This window comes from Hirundo rustica, chromosome 1, assembly GCF_015227805.2.
Source record: "Hirundo rustica isolate bHirRus1 chromosome 1, bHirRus1.pri.v3, whole genome shotgun sequence".
NCBI lineage: Eukaryota > Metazoa > Chordata > Aves > Passeriformes > Hirundinidae > Hirundo > Hirundo rustica.
In genome coordinates this window covers 55,188,963-55,209,028 of record NC_053450.1, presented here as the reverse complement: position 1 = coordinate 55,209,028, position 20,066 = coordinate 55,188,963, and the positions used below count along the sequence as shown (strand labels likewise).

The 20,066-nt window shown below is 40.1% G+C and overlaps 1 protein-coding gene across 2 annotated transcripts in view; it reads right to left on the bottom strand.

Moving 5' to 3' along the window:
- The window catches only part of CDH7 (cadherin 7), an 82,454-nt gene extending 63,247 nt beyond the window's left edge, over positions 1-19,207 (bottom strand). Inside the window, exons 1-2 of one of the 2 annotated variants that reach the window (XM_040076071.2) lie at positions 19,115-19,207; positions 9,517-9,918 (exon numbers count right to left, since the gene is read on the bottom strand). In XM_040076071.2, coding sequence (XP_039932005.1) covers positions 9,517-9,726 — 210 coding nt within the window. In that variant the 5' untranslated portion in view covers positions 9,727-9,918; positions 19,115-19,207. Of the gene's footprint in view, positions 1-9,516; positions 9,919-19,114 lie in introns of those variants that run through there. The other variant, XM_040076082.1, reaches the window with a different exon arrangement.
- Positions 19,208-20,066: the final 859 nt, after the last annotated feature.

The following is a 20,066-nucleotide window of genomic DNA, read 5'->3' as shown; positions in this document are numbered from 1 at the left end:
GTTTTGCTAATTTATGGCATTACGTTTATACCATGATTATGGAAACTTAAGAAATGACCATCTGCTTTTCCCAGCTGTGTCTGAAAACTTTTCATTGTTACAGGATAACAAGCTAAACTTCACCTAATATAGCACCTGCCTACCTTGTAAGGAAAATGAATTGCCTGATTGCCTAGTCAGCAGGGTTACAGTTTGGTACCTCAGTATGAAGTGTCTAAGCAGCTTATCTTCCTTATACATGTACCATCCAACTACCAGATTTTCCATATTTTGGAAGCATTTAAAATTAAGAATAACTTTTTGGGTTCAATTCTTCTCACACATACTCCACAGCAACAGAATTGCATGTCTCAGTAATCCTTAAGTTAATTTCTCACAATTTACAGAAAAAGGAAAACTAAATAAAACAGTATGACTCTGACAATGTTTTGTGGAATTCATGCAGCAAAATCTCCTTATACCACGTAGAAAATGACATTAAATTTCCTTCTTTCTACTCAGAGAAGGCCTAAGAAATTTCTGTGATGCAGGTGGAATATTATGTCAGACTGTCCTTAGCTGTTCTTAGCATACATCTCTTCACCCACATGAAATGCAATAACTGAACCCTTTGGTGCTTTAGAAATATTAGAGTACTATATGAAAGGAAGGCACTATTTCTTCACTGTCAAAATGTGGAATATGTTGATATCCATTGCAAATCATTCCTCAGTATTCCTGTTTCACTAACCTACAGAATAAAATAGAAGTTAAAAATTCAATTTTGAAATGACCAGATATTTGCATTGCAACATTAATATTCTCAAATGGTCTCCTAGAGTGAATAAAACTGATCTGAAGATTCTGGACTAAATCTTCAGTTACTCTATGAACAACATAACTTAATAATCAAAACGTATTAAAAAAAAACCCCAAAATCTGCCTTCTTCTTGAATGTTTAGAATTATCTTCTTCTCCCAGGGGAGGACTCTGAAAAAGACAGCTTGATTGAGACCAGTCAGTAAGGCATATTCTGTGTTTGCTGGTACAGGAATAATTGTGCATGAACTTCTGTAAGCAAAGGAGCTATATCTGTCTTGGTATTCCTATTTATCTGGAAAAAAAATAAGGCCTATTCTTTGTTTATATGACTTATGTTTATAACTTGCAGTGTGCTACTACCATACTATGTGCCTTACACCTACATAAATAACAATATTACTTTTGCAACAGCACAGGTCTGGAACATCATCAAATATGTTTACATTGACAGAACTATTAATGGTAGTGTTCTTTTTTTTCAAGAACATCTTCAGGAAATAATCCTACATATAATCTTCAATTTTATGAACTTATTTACTGATTTTGGTGATCAGTGTCAGCTGCCAATGAGCTTCTTCATTGGCTAAGTTTATACTTGCCTGGGAAGGTTAAGGGGGGTTCTCATTTGTACATTGGGCTCAAGTGATGTAGAGTGAGGTGTTCAAAACATTTATGTATATCAAGCAAAGAACATCCCTCTCTATTTTTAACTGGCAAATCTTCCTTCTTATAACCTTGAAGTTATGCAAGATTAAGTATTATGACACCCTCAAACCTCTCCTCTTGGTATAGGCTGGTACTCACACCATGACCATGGTTTGGACAGTTGAGACAAAATGATGAGTTCTCCTAGAGCACACACTCCACTGCCTTTTCTAAGAGCTACTTGTCTCTAATTTACATGACAGTAAGTGTCTCTTCTAGTACAAAAGTGACAGAGAAGATGCTGGTGGCATAAGGTAGCTGATAGTTATTCTAAAAGAGCTGAGCTACCTAATATATTAACATCTTTTTTTCTCTCAGCAGTTCCACCATTAGCACTTTGCTCAGCTATCTCTTCCAATGAAATGCATAATGCTGAGAGAAAAAGATTATACTGAAGAGATTTTCCAGTACTTCTCAGCAGTGTATTTATGTAAAAGCCAGCTTATTGCATGCAAAGGAATAATTCCCTGATTTTTTTCAGGATCTTTAAATACATTGTCCCAGGCCCTCCTATTAAATGGTTAAAGTTAGCACTAAAATTTTGACTTGGGAAAATAATGGGGGAAAAAGGAAATTAAGAAATGCAGTATAATATTTAAAAACAAATGCAAAGCAAAGAAGAAATTCAGCAGTAGAATTATGACAAGGCAGCAACAGCCCTGGCAGCACTTCTATACAGTGATACATAGAAAATACTTAATTCATGAAATGAATGCCCAATGAGTGTGCAGACAGGCACTTATGGCTAGCAGAAGATTTATAAGAAAAAAAAAAAGGCAACATGAAAAAGGTAGCATGACAGCAAGCTAGAAGATGTAAAACTATAAAGCATATGCATTCTGATATTTTGAAAGCAATTGGAAAACATTCTTTATCTTTACTGGTCTCAAAGAAGATGTAGCCTTGTACTAACATAGATATTAAACAGGTCTTCACTTGGAAGTTTCAACCAACTTGTCATCTATAAACACTGGGAAGTAAAGGCAGGAAAGAACTCTCTGTTATAAGTTCATAATGTTTTAAAATATTGCATGAGTCTCATTTTCAGAAAAAGAAATGTTCTATCTTCATAGAAGACAACACTAGTGACCCACTGTTCTCAAACTATGTTCAGATGTTGATGAACACTATAGTTCTCTGAATTCTGTCATTGCCTCTTAGTCTGCTATTAGTTCTTGCCTTATGAGACTACTGCCTAAGAGCAGGGGCTGTATTTGCTTGAATTTTAGCTAGCAAAATAAACCATGAATGGACTTCCTTAGTCTTAGAGCAATGCAAATACTCAAAGTTCCTAGTAGCCATAGTTTTACAGCACTGTATTTCCAATGCCATTAACACAGAACTGTGAGACAAGAGGACAGACATAAAACTGGATGCTGGATGACAGCCAATAATAAGAACTAAGGGACCAAGTACAATCTCAGAAGATGAAAAGGAGAAGGAATGTCAGAACATCACTAAAAATGTCAGCTGAAGCAGCATCAGCTTGACTGACATCAGAGCTTTAAATCTCATGCTCTCCTGAAAATAAGGCATTTTCTGATAACCAGCCAAGCATACAGGAGCCTCTCATCTACATATAATTGCAAAATTAGCTTTTACTCTTGCTTTTCTATTTTGTCAGAGACTCATAAAATTTAGTTTTAAATAATGCCCAAAAGACATCCAGAGCAGAGCACTGCAGGTAGAGCCTCTCAGTCTGCTGAAATACACAACTGGTATTACAGGATTACATAAATAGCACGGCTGTGCCATTGAACGAAAAATTGCCATGAGGGCTACCTAATTTACTGATGTTGTCATCACCTTCACTAACCTTCCTCTTCTGTAGTGGCACATGTTAAGGATCAATGTTCTATATTATAGAAAGAGGTCAAAAAGCTACATGTTCTGGTTCAGTATCCAACCGTAAGTATCCCAACTCTATTATCCCTTTTTATAATGAAATTACATACAAATTGTCTTTTAGTGCTGGGGTTCGTGAAATTGTCACCACTTTAAGCCTCTGGCATAAAACCTTTTCCATTCAGCTGTGAGAGAAGAGGACTTCTGGTGAAGAGGGAAGAGGAAATTACACTGTAGCTGTGCGGGCTGATGAAATCGACCAGGAAAGGGCAGGAGATTTTAGGTTATCCTTTTGGATAATTCTTCCTGTGTGCCTTAATCTCACCATTCTTCCCAGAGACACTTTAGCCCTGCATGCTAAGGAGGGAACATTTGGATTGTCAGTCAGCTCTCAGTTATTCAGGGTAATCCAAATAAATTACAGCATGGAATAACACAATGCCCACAGTGACTATCCAGTGAAGAAAAGTGTGTGATACAGAGACTGGACAGAACAAGTTGAGAGTAAAGTCACACCTGTGCAGTACAACTGAAGCATCACTTCCCCAAGAGCTATTCAATACATAAAGCGAGCAAGCAGGACTTAACAGCTTTGTCTGTTCATTTGTTCCATTTGCAGCACTTGTGGTCAGAAAATCCTTGACAGGAATGGCACGTCCCATTTTACTTAAAAGGTCAACTGTTATCAATTTTCATAGCACAGAAAAGCAAAGAGTTCCTGAGATGGATAAATATCAGAAATACAGCAGATTTGGTTTTCCCTTTCATAAATGGCCTTCTGGGAGTATATAAAACAACAATGCTTCAAAGATTATGATAAAAGTAAAGATAACACAAATAGAAAGGGAGAAAAAAATATAACAAAGGCAAAGTTTCTTTCTGAGTTGCTATGCTTTCTGTTTTCCACACACAGGCCACAAAGACAGGTGAAAAATAGTGGTCTGAGTTTGTTTGAATATTTTTTTCCAAAACTACTTGGGGTGGAAAAGGAACAAAAATCTGCAAAGCTGTGGGTACTCTCAGCTGGGAGCTTACTTGCAGAGCAGACATGAACATTTACCTTGCACAGGGTGCTTGGAGGGGAAAAAACACAGACTGAAGCTGAGCAGAGAGCCCTAGCTCCTGTGCGTGCCTCTAGAAGCAGCAAGAGGGTGAGATCCCTCCAGGGAATTGCGCCTGACTAACCTGCTTCTACGCTAAGTGCAAGTGAGGCAGCACAGTCCTTTTTACCTATATTTAGTCTTTGTAATATCACCGCATGTCCTCTCCATTTCCTAAAATGCCAGTAATATTCCCACAGTTCAGTCTGAGTTTGACTGAGTGGCCAGTACTTCCTCAGTAGTCACTGTCTTAAAGTATTTTCCAAAGACACTTATTATGCAACTCAGTCAAAATTCATCAGACACATCTGAAATTGTCAGGCTATGATTCTGTGAAAAGAGTCCTACTGCTGACTACATCTGTATGGCCTGAGACAAGGTCACACCACAGATAGATATACGATGTGAGTAATTCTGTCACCTTATTGATATATTCACCAACACCACTGAAAAACAAAGCATTAACCCAAAACCCCGGTATCCTCCGCTATCTAGCCTCCTTCTCTCCAAAATGAGGTGACTGGGAAAAAACTACCCACTCTCTATGCTAATAATAACATAAACTTGTTATATTGATGCTTTAAAAACCCTTTCCTGACCCTGACTGTAACTTCTTTTAAGACTTGTAAAACCTGCAAATTCTCTTAAATTACCTAATTTTACAGGAAAAGCTTAAGTTCACTTCATTTTTTTTTCATATGCTCCTCATTCTGTACTACTACAGGAAATAATACTACAAATATTAGCTTTTATGCACTTTTGTCCATGTTTGAAAATTGAATCCGACAGGTTCATTTACCTTAAAACAGTCAGAAGAGGCAGGTAAAATTTTGTTGAAAGGCAATGACTGTTAGATATATGGAACTATATGATCTTAGTTCACTCATTTAACCTTTTTTCTTGATTTTACAATCTAGAAAATGCAGGTTAGGACTTACACTTTACTTTCTCTTACATTATAAATAGAAAACAACACTCAGGGCATCTTACGAGTTCAAAGCATTATTTTTGAGAATTACCAATGAGCCTCTCAAAGTTACAAATTTCTTGGGTTTGGGCTCATTCAAAAGTCTCTGTCTTTTATTTTCAGTCCTTCATATGTTAGTGATATCTCAAGGGAAAAGAAGAGTTCAACCGCGTAAAAAGCTTGAAACTGCCCTGTAACTATACCTAAATTTACAGCTATTGGAAAAAGAGAGTTGGTTTCGATCCGAAAGAAAACAGTGAAGCCAGCTATCAGCATCTCACATGGAGTTCAAAGACTTGCTTTGTTTCTTCAGGTTTATTTATAGCTTTTTTTGTTTGTTTGGGGTTTTTTTTAAACTTTTTAATAAGAAAAATGAAATTATTACTGGCAAGGATTTTGTGTTGTTATAATGCTTTTGATTAGACTGATACTCTTGCAGCAGGAGACATTAAAAGAAATAATAATTTTAAAAATCAGCCCACCACTCAAAAAAAAAACCCCTAACCCTAAATGTCTGATAGTTATGTAACAAAACCAAAAAGTTATGAACAAAATGTTCAAGTTCTACTTCTACTGCACCCCTTTTTGCCAATGTGTACCCATGGAAACTTCACTTACAAGACTGTATACAGCTTTTCAAATCATCAACATAATAGCGTACACTTTTTCCTAATTTTAGGTGTTCATGTTTCAAATCATTTAAAACTGCTCTATACTATTTTTTTTTTCCCCAAAATAGATTCCATTAACGTCATTTACAAGGAAAATATGGACTAAGGCATTTCACGAAAACATACTACCAAGCAATAGTAAACATTTTCCAGAAAACAGAAGCCAGCTATGTTTCTACCTCAATAAGCATCACAGTTAACTGCCTCACCTCCTACATGGCATGTCTGGAAGAGAACAGTGCTTCTTCAAACAGTTTAATGTGTTAAACAGTTAAATGCTTCAGCCCTTCAAGTAAACATAACATATGTTTTGCTGACCGACAGAAAAGAATTGTATATGGTTCAGTCCACAACATGATTACACATTAAGCACCTCCCAAGAGGTGCTCAGAATTGCATCCAAAATGATTAAAATTCATATCAGGGAGAGGAAAGACCTAAATTTTAAAAGAAGAGAATAAAAAAAGACACCAAACTTCTGTCACCTCTGACTCCTATTAGAGTAAAATTAATGGAACTCCTCCAGAGGTTTCTCCCAGAGTCACGTGAGAAACAGGTCCTGCTGCCTTAATAAAAGAAATTTTTTTTAAAAAATAATAATAAAAAAAAATCTGCATTTAGGAAAACAAAATAAGGATGTGCGGTAGGAAGGCTGCAGTATACCTCAGGTATAGATGTGTAGCCTTGTTAAACAGACATGAAAACACTGAAAAAAAAAAAAAAATAAGGGAATGGCTTGTTTTACTGAAGTGAATAGGAACCCTACTACATTATTTACGAGGAATAGGATTTTACCCTGCATGATCATGTAATTAAAGTGTCAGCATGCAGACACTCAGGAGGACAGAGCTAGTGCTGAACACGGAATTAATACTGGTATTTCACAACTCCTGAATGATTTGCCATGTAACCCTAACATCCCCCAAATGCTACCTTCCAACCAGAATTGCCTAGGGCTTTGTAAAATTGAATAGTGGCAGGGAGACAGTATTCCCCATTACAGCTCCATTTGCTTGAGTGTTTCTGAAGCCTTTTTATCTCGCAGCCCTTAAGAGCTGGAGGAAGGTCCCTCCTTCCTGGATGCGCAGTTAGATAGGCACCCTGCAAAGCATCCTGAGTGTAAGGCAGTGCAGGACTGGGCTCCCCAGAAGCGGAGCACTCTGCAGAGTCTGGTTGCTGCTTCCACTTCATTTGATGAGAAAAGTGAGTTATGCCAGCTTTTTGCTTGCTGCAGCTTCCTCACAAAGGGGAAAAAACCCAAAAAACTAAAAATAGGAAAAAAACCCAGAACATCCTTCCTATCCAAATCCAGGTCTTCTCTGTTCCCTACCTGCCTGCGAAGGATTTGAAACAAGAGCAACAATGTTTTTAGAGAAGAGAGGGAGGAAGGCGACTGCTGCTCACTTCAGAGTGGTGTTACACATAAGATGTTAAGACACAGAAAGAAATTCACTTCTTCACCTTTTTGCTCTGCTGTGTGGGAATGCGGCTTCGGTCATGATTGCACCTCAGCAGCCACACAGTAAAAAGCCTCTACAGTGAGAAGGTTAGGAACCGGGCACCTCTTATCTTACAAGATGCTCAGCAAGGACTGGGCTTCCAGGAAGATGGGCCTTCTTTTGTAAGTGAAAATTTTTATCTGCTTTTCCTACAAAATGGATTGCTGGTACAAATTCCTGAGCCAACAATTCATGCTGCTGATACAAAAGCAGGCTGGGCACAGAATGTTTCAGGAGGAAAAAAAAAAAATTTAGAAAGGTTGCGTTTTGGAAGATATCTGCTTGTGAATGCTAGGACTCTTGCAAAGGACGGGAAAGAGCAGACTGTGAAGCTAAAAATAACCACACGCATGGAAATATCATGTACTATAGCACTACCACAGCATTTTTGGCCATAATATAGCAATCAACTGAATATGAGAATTACTACAAGATCAAAACTAGTCTTCACTCTAGTATTTGAAAACGCTTCTTTTCCAGGAGAGAAATTCAAATTTGCAAGCCACAATTCTTTTTTTTATCACTGGGAAAGAATGCCAAATAGGCCATTTTCAGAGCCACAAGAGAAACTCCAACCTTGGGACAAATTAGCCTAAAAGACAAACCCGCACAGACAACTAGCAGCTGTGTGGTATCAGAATGGATACTGCTACATAACGTAAACTTTACCAAAATTTTCAATACCGCTGTAATACAATGTAATACAATGTATTGTAATACAATGTAATACGATGTCATTTCTGATTCTAGCACACCTTTCTTAAGGGTTCAATTATGCAAAGTACCAGTCCCAATTCAGAAAAGCACCTAAACACAACCATAGCTGCAATCATGAAAGCAGTTCCCTATTTAACTTGATTATTCAGTTGGCAGGATTAAATTCTAAGTGCTTAACTGTATTAACACGAACATCAAGGTTTTGTCTCAGTAGGATGAATTAAGCAAGCTGAAATTCGTTGCTCTGGTATATTTGAAGCAGTGGATTTCAGATTACTTCATCTCTTTTTCTGTAAGCATGCTGTTCTGCCAAAAGCTGTCACTCCCTTGTTTTCTATGCATTTGCCGTATTTTAATGAGAAACTCTATTTATTGATTCTGATATTACCGAGAAAATGGGTTTTCCTTTCAATAAGATGATTACACATAAATGTTACAGAGAAACACAAGAGGGGGTTTTGTTTAGTGGGCTTTTTTTTTTCCCTGCATAATTGCTGAAGGCAGCGTATTACCCACTAGCACAAGGCAGTAAATGAGCTAAGTCCCGGATTCACAGCTGTGCTCAGTGTGCTCCATGTGCAGCGACAGGCACTCAGAACAAACCATTTGGGATGCCCTGATGTAAAAGGGCTGTTTCTGTACTGGACCTGCGCCCATCGCAGGCGAGGTAAAGCCACAAGGCTGTGCTGTGCACAGAGGACAGCGAGGCCCCCAAGGTGCCAATCTGCCAGCCAGGCAATGTCAAAGAAACACAGTAATTCAGACGTGCCCTCCTTCTCACTCATCACACCCACAGAATCCTGATTCTTTCCCTCTTGCTTTCAGTAGTGTTGAGTTTTAGGGAGCAAACAACATAATACAGAACTACCTTTTTTCTGGGACTAGCTATTAATTCTTAAAAAAGAATACTCATCATTATGTTGATAAAGAATACTCATCATTATGTTCCTTTGTTTCAAAACCTAGTATAGGTAATAAATATTTTCTTTCAATCAGTAGAGGCAAAGTACTTTCATTACTGTACTCTTTTAAACAAGTAGTCGTAATATGTAGATCTCTGAAAGAAAATTGCAACAGAAACCTTGCATTCTTACAAGAATGCAATGTGTTTCTGTTCTGGGATAACAGAATTACAATTTTTTAGGTTGCATCATATAAACACATCAAAAAGCAAGCATCTGCACCCTCCAAAGTTTATTTAAATCCCCTACCTTTCCTACATAGAGTGGGTCTGTACCCATGTATTCTTCCAGCACAAAGAATTGATTCCACACCCAGCTGCGTTTGGTTCTCGTCCTCCCTGATTGAAAATAGGGCTTTGACCTGGACCTTGTCAGCTCTGCTTGATTCATCCCAGAAAGACACAGGAAAAGAGCTAGTATCTGAAGAAAATGGCAAAACTCCACTTTGCCCAACTTCATCTTTTCTTTTTTTTTTCCTCGGTGAAAGAAAAAAACCTTGACCAAAGCAGGCACAATTCCAGTTGTCTCAGTAGTTCTAGCCTCCGGCAGGGTGTCAGCTGGGAGTCCAGAGATAATAATGTGCAGAGTGGTCGATTGGAAGATGTCACCACTGCTGAACAGCCTTCACCAAAGAAATGGTGTCATGGGTACCTATCCAAGAAAAAGACAAGAACTGTTGTCAGAATTTTAGTTATTTTTAGAGAATGCAAATTCTTTGCAGCTTTCACATCATGCATAAAAACTGTTTATTTATTACTTTTCTCCTCATCAACACCAATGAGTTTAAATAAATCTCTTAGAGTTTATAGCACACTTCTTGGATGGCATTACTACTGCTGATACGACTGTATTTACAGCCATGAAGTTTTCTCCTGAATGTTCTCTTACTACACCATTTTTTTCCCAGTATAAATGTTAAAAGTCTTTCTCTTTGAAATAATCAGAGTAAGTGTAGTTATTTACAGTAATTTGGTTTCATATTTTCTCTTCTGTCTTCTCTGGTCTGCTTTACTTGCCATTAGTATGATAGAATTACAAACTAGCTACAGGCAGCAAGTTGTATTAATGGCCGGGGCATATCCTAGCTTAATTCTCTCCCATATAACTCAAAAGTAAAATGAAAGAGCATCAGATGAATCAGAACAATTTTATTGATTCTTAGTCACAGTACACCAGATGCTACGATTTGTTCTGATCTGAACCTGACCTGGTAAAAAGCCCTGAGTCTCCCTATTCAATTTCACTACAGTCCTAAAGCAAATGTCAGGCACCATAAGAAACATGTTAGACTACTTTATATATTTATACAGAAATATGCCCAGAAAGATCAGAAGATAATACCATTTTGTATTTTCAATGAAACCTTGATTCGATAACAAATGATTTTTCAGCACTAACACATGTAAATCAGTTTTTACTTAAAAATTTAATTATTTAATAGCTCATAGGAGTTACTAATAAAAAATTCTTTTGTTTTAGAAACACAAACTTCAATACTTAAACAAGACTCCGCCTTTTATGACTGTAAGCCTTCTCTGCACATGTGAAAATGTGTACTTAGTTGTTGTAATGCATTAATTGGGTTTATATTTCATCGGATTTGTAACGCTCTCTTCTACCTGCCCTTGCCCAGCAGTGCCCATCCCCCACATGGAAATGTAACCTAACCCTGTTCCCCTCCCGCTTCTCCCTTATTGGGTGGTGCCTCTGGGCCCTGCCTCTGGGCCCTGCCCCCTGGGGGAAACAGCCCCAAAGGGGGAGGGCCCAGGGCTCCCTGGCATCGGCGAGTCATTGGGAAAGGTCTCCAGCAAGCAGAGCAGGACTTGAGAATAAAAGCTGTAATATGCAACCCAGTGCCAGAGAGCAGACTCTTACTTTTGCCATCAGCAGCAGTCTAATCTCGTGGGGAAAACTACACTTAGTATAATGTTTTTAAAAGTATAATTCCCGTCTGTCAGAACCAAACATAGCTTTGCCTTTTGGGAAAACGACCAGGTAAGCAAAGCTGTCTCTTAAATAGACATCCTCCTTGTCCAAGTGAGCAATAAGGGAGACAAGGAAGCATTTACCAAGTGCCAAACATGAAGTGGAAATAAGGGTGAAATTAAAAAAGATAACGGCATTAATTTGGAGTGAACTGCTGCTACTTAGGAAGCCACGGAAGAAAGAAGATTTCATCCTTCATACTTTTAATTAATCTAAAAAGGCTAGACATTAAATCACATACGCATTAAACACTCTGGACTGATTATCATAGTGCTACCCATTACTACTAAAACTGAGTGAAATGTGATATCCACTATCTGTTTTCAGTATGTCAGGCTCTTTCAGCTGCAGAACGCCTATGCATCGTGCTGCCAAAGGTACCTGGAGGGCAGAAACATGAAACAAATAAAAAGCTCTTCTGATTACAGACTATTTAAAGCCTTTTTATAGTAATCCCTTCTGTGGCACTGCCCTGCACCAGAAAGGCTTTGCTTAGAGGCTGGTGGGATAAACCACAAACCCACTGAGCGTGTTTGCTAAGCAGCAACAATTTGAAAGCTTCCATATAGGAAAATCCAGGCAAAATTAAGTGAACAGACAAGCCTTACCTAAAGACCCTAATTTTGAAAACATGATGCTACAGTTATAAAAGACATCACTACAACATAGACCAAAATTCTTTTCAGAGCAGGATTAACAAGCAGGTGTCATCCTCGTTAGAAGAGCCTAGTTTGAAATGATTAATCCCAACTAGTCATAGCTCAGTTTTGATCTGGCCCTTTGGGTAAATCATGACCATATGACAGTAATTACTGAGAGGGCTGCCAATGAGTGTTAAGGAAGTAGCTATGCTTTCCCTGTGATATGTTCACTTCCTACTGCTCTGTTCAACTACAGTAAGTGTTGTTTGTAGTAGAGGCTGTTTATGCATCCTTGATTTCCCCTCTCTGTGCTTAAGTTACATCATGTTAAAGACATCTGATATTGATAAACTGTCAGTTTATTTCAGAGAGGCAACAGATTGTTATTTAACAGAGATAAAAATACAAAATGGATTTTCTTAAGAAATGTCAGTAAAACATTTACAATATGCTAGAGTCTTTTCACTAAGCAGTTTGAAATGTCTTGTTCTTGCTCTGAACAGACATTTCAAACCTAGAATTGCTCTAACCTTTATCTCGAACAGTGTTCTCTTATATCCTTTCTTTTACACCTGCAGGAAAGTATGAAAGCCACCATATGGAGTGCCATGGTCCCCAGCCACACGCCACAGCACAGAACTGAAAAACGCACCCAAAATACCAACTGAAAAACAGTCCATATGCTAGACAGCACAATCTGATGAAAAGCAGAATACTCACACCTCCTGGAAAGAAAACATTGTTGTGGTTTACTCATTCTCAAATACTTTCACCACACAGACTCCAAAATTCCAATTATTTTTATTCAGCTGTGTGGCAGCACTTTCTGCTCTGAAACACTCTTCCCTCCTTTTTTTCTCTTCTTCAGGGTAAGTCTTCCTATTCCTCTAAGAGCCCTTTTTTTTCCTTTTAGGTTTTTATTTATAGCTCTTCCAGCACACTGCCTTTTATATGTGATACCCCCAAAAGCAGAAGTCTCTTGTATTTAAAAATCATTTCTGTTTTGGGAATAATTCTATATTAAACTGCATTTCATTACTTTTCTTACTGAGATAGATAGATAGATAGATAGATAGATAGATAGATAGATAGATAGATATAGATAGATAGACAGATAGATACACAATTTATACGATTTTTTTGATTCATTTTGTCCAAGCATAACTAGCACTTCAACATCACCTGTTCTACGATATCCTTAAGTATCAGGTCCACAAGACCACATAAGCAACGTCACAGCATTCATAAAACTGAAAAGTAAGAGGTACTGTTGGTGGTTTTTTTCCTCATTAAGGCATGGTTTAAATATTCAGGGTTGCACTTGCAGCAGTGGATGAAATTAACACTGACAGCAACAGAGGGTATTCAGTGCTCTGATTTCCAGCGTCTTCACTGTCATCTGTGTTTACCGACTTGAGTGTGATGGCAAAACTGACCTGCAACCACTTTGTACTTTTTGTTTAATGATGCTCTTTTATTAAATGCTATCTTTCTCCACAAACAAGATTCAGAGTATACAAAACTGAGAAATATTTACACCTTTAATTGATATCATTAACTACCCTAGAATAAAAGTGTACCTTTACATCTTGTTTCTGATCTCCCAAATGCTACTCCCCTCCCCAAACAGGGGTAAATCAAATCATATCCCCTCATTTCACACTTTACTAACCTAGAAAGTACTTTAGGCCTTTAAAAATATTATTGACTGCTAGTGTATTTAAAACATTAAGCTCTAGCTTTCACATCTAAGCTTGTTTTCCTTATTTGCTTCACATGTAGTTCTGGCAATCACAAATGTGAAAAATACAAAGTAAAAGAACTGGTATGTAATTTGGAGAGTATGTTGTGTGATCTGGACAGTGCAGGTAACATGTTTTAACTGAGCAGTAACACACTGTCAAGTGAACAGCTGTAAGAATCAAAAAAACTTACAAAACCCCAAAAAATAAACAAAAAAATATCCACTAGATATACAAACTCTCGTATTTATGTTCTTAAATAGCCGGCTGATATATGAAACCTCAGACTGAATACACATTTGAAAAAAATAATAATGTCTTCATTCAATATACATCATAAACCTTATATTTTCTCCCATCTGCTGTACAAAAATTAAACTATATTTAAGCCATAGTGTTCTGGTGTACACTGCTAATCTGAAAAATGTTACTACTCTCCTTTGCCAAAACAATCTGCTAGTGTCAAAAAGACACTATTATGCACTGTCTCCAAGGGGCAATCTTGATTTGTTGAAAACATTCAGATCATGAATAAGATTTTCAAGTTAAAGGACGAGTTTCCCTCACTGCAAGCAATTAAGGGTAATTTACACCCACTGAAAATCTCTCTGAATATTTTGCTTCACTCCGTTATTTCTAAAACAGCCTATCAAGTCTAGTGTTCGTTGTTTGTGAGTCACAATGAGCACCAGTAGATAAGGACAAGTTTTCAGTCTCAGAGATACCATCTCGGAACCCCTCCTTCCCCACGTCTGAGATTTCCCCAGCCCCCTAGGGAAGTTCATTGAAGGCTCTTGAGATCGTCTATGCACCACCTAACCTTTGCAGCCAAAATGCAAATTCCTGCAGGCTTCTGCTCACACATTGCTACCAGTGTCACAGCGCCAGCTTAATCTATGAACCATATCATTTTCCTGTCAACCTCTTCAACCCAACAGAGGATTTTGTCCTTCAGCATAGTTTGTCCTAAAGTGTTTCTAATGCGTAAAATCCTTCGTGAAGCAGTGGAAATCCAAACCCTTTTCCATTGCTAAACTCCACCAGTCTGGATTGCATTACTCTAGTTTGGAATCTCACTGTCAGCCACTCACTGAAATTGTAACTGAAGAGTTTACCACTGCTATTTAATTGCCTTCTCTTTCCTCATCCTCCCCCTTGCCCCATTATTCTGCTCTCATCAAATTGCTTCAATTTTTGGTATCATTGCAAAGTTTACTGCACAAATATGGACCTCGCTGACTGAGCAGCCAACACCTGCTAGTAAATCTTGCTCTAGCTTGGTCAACAAGGCACAGTTATCCCAGGGGGTGTTTTTGTTTTTCCTCTACTTTAGTCATTCAGTAAAACCAGACCCAGGGTGTTGAAATAATTCCAAAGGTGACTGTCACCACTGGATCTTGAACCATGATCCCTTAAACAAAGTAGAACCAGCAGGTGAGCCCCCTGACAGCTGGATTGCCCTCACTGAAATATTTATGCTTTGACATTCAATTTTACAATGCCCATTGGACAGGGTGTTACATTTAGTGGCAGAGGAAATTTCCCTTTGTTACAAGCCTGCAGCTCCTCCATGTCACACATCCTAAATATTACAGGAGACTCCTTCACAGGCGCATGAACAGGAATGTGATCCTTGAGACAAAGGGTTTTGAGAAGATAACATGTCTAATTACAGTGTCAATTGCAATGTCTGGTTATCACTTTTTCCAGGGAAAGAAAAAAAGAAGGGTGCTTGGAGCAAGTGAGGTGGGGACCCTGTGATGAAATGAAGCTCTGCAAGTCAAGGCAGTATGATGAAACCTATTAACTCCCTGTGCCAGGGAGTTAATACAGACCACAACCTCCTGCCGCTAACTGGCCTAAATATTCACATGGGAGATCTGTAAATGTAGTGCACATCCTGCAGTCTGCATCTGGTTATCAAGCAAAAAACTATCACTGCTCCAAACATATGGCACTGTTACACTAAACCAGCTCCAACACCCTCTGACTCAGGTGAAAGGACCTGATGAGACAACAGAAAAACACTAGGCACACTGCAATAAATTACGTGGCTTAAAAAAAAAAAAAAAAAAAAAAAGCATAAAGAAAACCAGGCAACAGCTTTTGGTCTTTTATACTGCTCTGCAGCTGATCATGAGATTGCACATGTCCAGAGTGCTAAATTGTTTGGGTTGTTGGTAAGTTTGTTTTGTTCTCCAAGTAAAATTAACAAAAGAAAGATGGGTTTGTGGTTTGGGTTTTTTTTTTCCTAATATAATTTTCTCCTTGTGAAAGAGGTTTATTGGTTTTTCACCTTGCCATGGTACATTTGAAAGATCTAAGTTGCTGGGAAGGATTATGCTAATTTGATCAGTTATTGAAAAGAAACGCCAGCAGTATTTGTGGATCTGGGACCAATCAAGGCAAATATTTAAATTTCCACAAGCTCAATTTCTGCAGTCTCATTTCAGCTGAAAAACGTCACATAATGCCCAGGGATGACTTTCTTGCAGAACTGCTGAATTCCCAGAGGAGGCACTCCTGCATTACTGCTTAGAGTTAAGCCTGGCTTGACAGGAAGAACTGAAGTAACCATCTATTTTATGCGCCCTTCCTCAGATAGAATTTAATGATTTTTATTGCCACAAAAAAACAATACCCAGTAGTAGCATGAAAGCGTACATGAAAAAAAAAGTGTGTGATAAACTAAAGGAAAAAGAATTGTTCAAGAAAGGCCCTCATTGAAGAGCCACTGAACACATCAGGTACTGAAGCCAATAGACTGAAAAAACACACAAGAACAACTTCCTAGACATCACTAGGACTGACTCCCAAGCAGTATATTCATCTGTAAACCACCTGAAGTTTAAAATATTTCCTATTTTCATTACACAACAGAGTCAATTTGTGAGTTGAATCCCTTTGAGAAAAGGCTTAGCCAGTTTACAGCAAAGTAAGAATTTGAGTTGGAGTAGAACAATATAAGGTCTTGCATTGGTAATGATTTTCTGCAGTCAAGCTAGTGACTGCTGAAGAAACATAGAAAAATGTGGGCACAACGTGTACATATACACAGTCATACACAAAAAAGGCGAAAATCTATGTGCACATTGCATCCATTCTTCTCATCAGAAAATACACAGTTAATCTGCAGCTGTACAAATGCTTTACAATTACCCTTTTGCATGAAAAAACAAGAATACTTTGCTATTAAATCAATAGCAAATAATCAATAGTGCCTTGCTATTAAATCAATGAATGTAGACTTAAGAGAGTTGTGAGGCTGTCATCTGACTTTTAACACAATTCTAATGACCTACATCAGCCTTTAATTACAGTAAAGTCTCTCACTATAAGGGTGAAATGCTCCTTGATTAAACTGCAATCTTTAATGGCTTTTTGCAAGAAAATAGGCTATATTACTGACGTTTGTATTTTCACTCACATTAACTGACACGCATTTCTAACATGCAGTGGTAGCTCAGATTATTACCTTTGATATTTTCTTAATATTTCTGGTATTTTTAAATCTTTATTGAGTATTCAAACCCTAGATGTTGTACATACTTTATTTTAAATGCTGTGACAGCTAGGCCTTCCCTTACTGTGGATTTTATTGCAATTGTCTTTTAAATCTTACTTAGCCTTTCTTCGTGACCCTGAAAAAAAAGTGTGTCTAGATGTGTAGATTAGATCCCCTGGTAGTTGCAGACTGAAAAGCTATAAAATTGTGTACAAGGACTTTAAAAGAATAGCATACTTGGTCCCTGGATAGCTCTTTTGGGTTTGTTAAGTGGGTTTTGTGTTCCTTTTCCCCTCCAAAGATGGTAATACACCCTTTGCTCTGAACTAGCTCTAATGAGGCACAATCGTACCATTTCCAAATATCCTCACTTCGCTTCTGCTTGTTAAAACTGTTATAATATTTCTGAGAGAAAATCAGCATCACTTTACAGCTGATCTTTATCTGTCGACCTGTTGTACCTTCAGAAGCTACATGGTAAGAAAACTTAATTTAGTTATGCAACTTTCATGCTACTGCCCATCTGAACAGCTCTGCACCTGAGATTATGTAGACCTACCTTTCTCAGAAACAAAGTGCCTAGCTTTCACCAGTAGCAATTCCCTGCAAACTCAAATAATGTAACAGAGAAACAATTAGTAGATATATTAAAGATAGAAAAGTGAAGTCACGCATCAGTGCCAAGGAGAGGCTGTTTCAGAAACAGAAAACTCTTCAGAAAACTCTTGGCTTGCTCAAGAGTTTGGCTCTTTTATGTATTTATTTATTTGTCCTGGCAAAGCAATTTATTTTCTGCAAAGCTGCACAATCACCTAGGTTTTAGCTGAAAAATGGCAAGTCAGTATGTCTTGTTAGAGAGACTATGAAGTATACTCTGTTCTTTCAAGTCTCTGGTTTGGCTTGAGCAAGTTATCTATCAGAACATAAGATTTTATCCTTGCAAGGGGAAAAGATTAAAGTATCAGTATTTCAGTTCCCAGAATCAAAGCACATCACAAGTATCCATCTCCCGTCCTTTCCCACATCCCAGGGAAGACATCGTTTGTAGAACCTTGGCTCACCTGAACTACTTCACCTTTTGAAAGCAGTATAAAGGCTAAACCGTATCTCAAAAAGGGATATTTTTGCCTCCATTAGCAACTAGAAGTCTGAGGACCCAGATGACAAACCTCTTGCTGCTGGCGTTCGCAGCCTATTGTAGGAAAGCAGGACATGCTCGTGTGTGGGTATGTGGATGGGCTGGGGGACGGGGCAGAGGGGGAAGGGTCAGCATCAGCCAAGCACTGCAGAGCTAGCCTTACCAGCTGAATACTAATCAAAGAAACAGCTCCCATAATATCAACATTTGCAAACTCTAGAATATCCTTGACATTGAAGGACGAAAGCTATGGGAAATAACTCAGGAAATTTCCTCGTCTCTGTAATCTTTTGCACTGTAGCATCACTGCCAGACTTCGAGCCCAAGCAAGACAGCCGCGTTGGCTTGGCAGAAAGGACGGAGACAGTCAGGACTTCGGGCTGCCTATATTTTGCAGAAGTCTGTGGTCCTCCCTTCCCCCACTCCATTTCCCCGCTTGTCTGTGAGACTTCTCCAAAGAGTCAAGAGTGATGCTATTGTTCTCGTATTTCTCAGAAGGTACACACGCGCCTATAGACCCAGCGCTCTCACTTTCCACGGTTTCTCCACCACACCTGGTGTTGGGTGCTCCCGCGGCCGGTCCCAGCCACGCCGCCCGGGCCACCCCCAGCCCGGGGAACGCGAAACTTACGGCCGCGGCCGCGCCGCCCCCGGCGTCTCCGCAGAGCCGCGGCTCCGCTCCGGGCAGGAGCCGCTCCGGGGCGAGCGGGTGCGGGGGAACAGCGCACATCCCTTTCCTGCAACTGCTCCGACCGCCCTCTGCCTACACGGGAGGGGAAGGGAAAGGGGAAGGGGAAGGAAGGCAAGGACAGGCACAGGTGCAGCCAGCACTTACCTGCTCCCCCTTTCTCTCGGCTGCCCAGCGCGGTGAGTATTTTAATCCCAAGGGCCGACGGTGCCTCCGCGGCGAAGTGCTGGCGGGATGCTCCCAAGCGGGGGAGGGGGGCGGGGGCGGGCTGCGGGCGGCGGGGCGCCCACCGCCGGGCATGGGGGCTGCGCGCCCGCCCGCGCACTCGCCCGCAGCCGCGGAGATGGGAGCGCTGCCGCTGCTCCGCTCCTCCTCCTCCACGGCACGGCGCGGCACCGCACAGGCAGTCGCTGGGCACACGATGGGAGAAGTGGGTGCCGGTGCCAAGCCCAGCTCCGACTGGGTGCGGATCGTGGCTGCGGGAGGAGGAGGAAGAGGAGGGAGGGAAGGAGCGGGGAGGGGGGGAGGGAGAAGGCAGAGGAGGTGGGGATGCTGCTCTGGGCAGGGGATATCACGGCTCGGTGGCTGGAGCCGGCTGCCAGCTCCGACCGAGGGCGCGCGGAGGCGGCACAGGGACTCTTTGTACCTCCCGAAAAGCCAGCGGTGGCTATTGAAGCGGGATCCAGGGAGCAAGCAGCCTGCCCGGCCCCACCACCCCCCCACCCCCCGCCTCTTCTCCTCCTCCTCCTCCTTGACAGGATATACAGATGGAGTCCTTTGGATAAAAATCAGGAGCCGGGCTAGGGGGTGGGGCGGGAACAAATCTCTCTCCCTATTTGCATTTGAAACGGGGAGTTAAAGGAGAGACTTCAAGCTTTTGTTTTTGTTTTTGTTTTTTAATACTTCTCCCCCCACAACCCACCACGAATTTGTCCTACAAGCTGCGACTGAGCTTTCGAGGCGTGAAGACGAAGTCGCAAAACTAAACCAAACTTGCGGAGTCGCTGCTTTAAAGCTTTGCCCTTTCAGCCTGCCCAGCGTGCCACTCGCGAAACCCACACTCCCTGCCCTGGCCCGGGGCAGCCGCGGGCACCGGCCT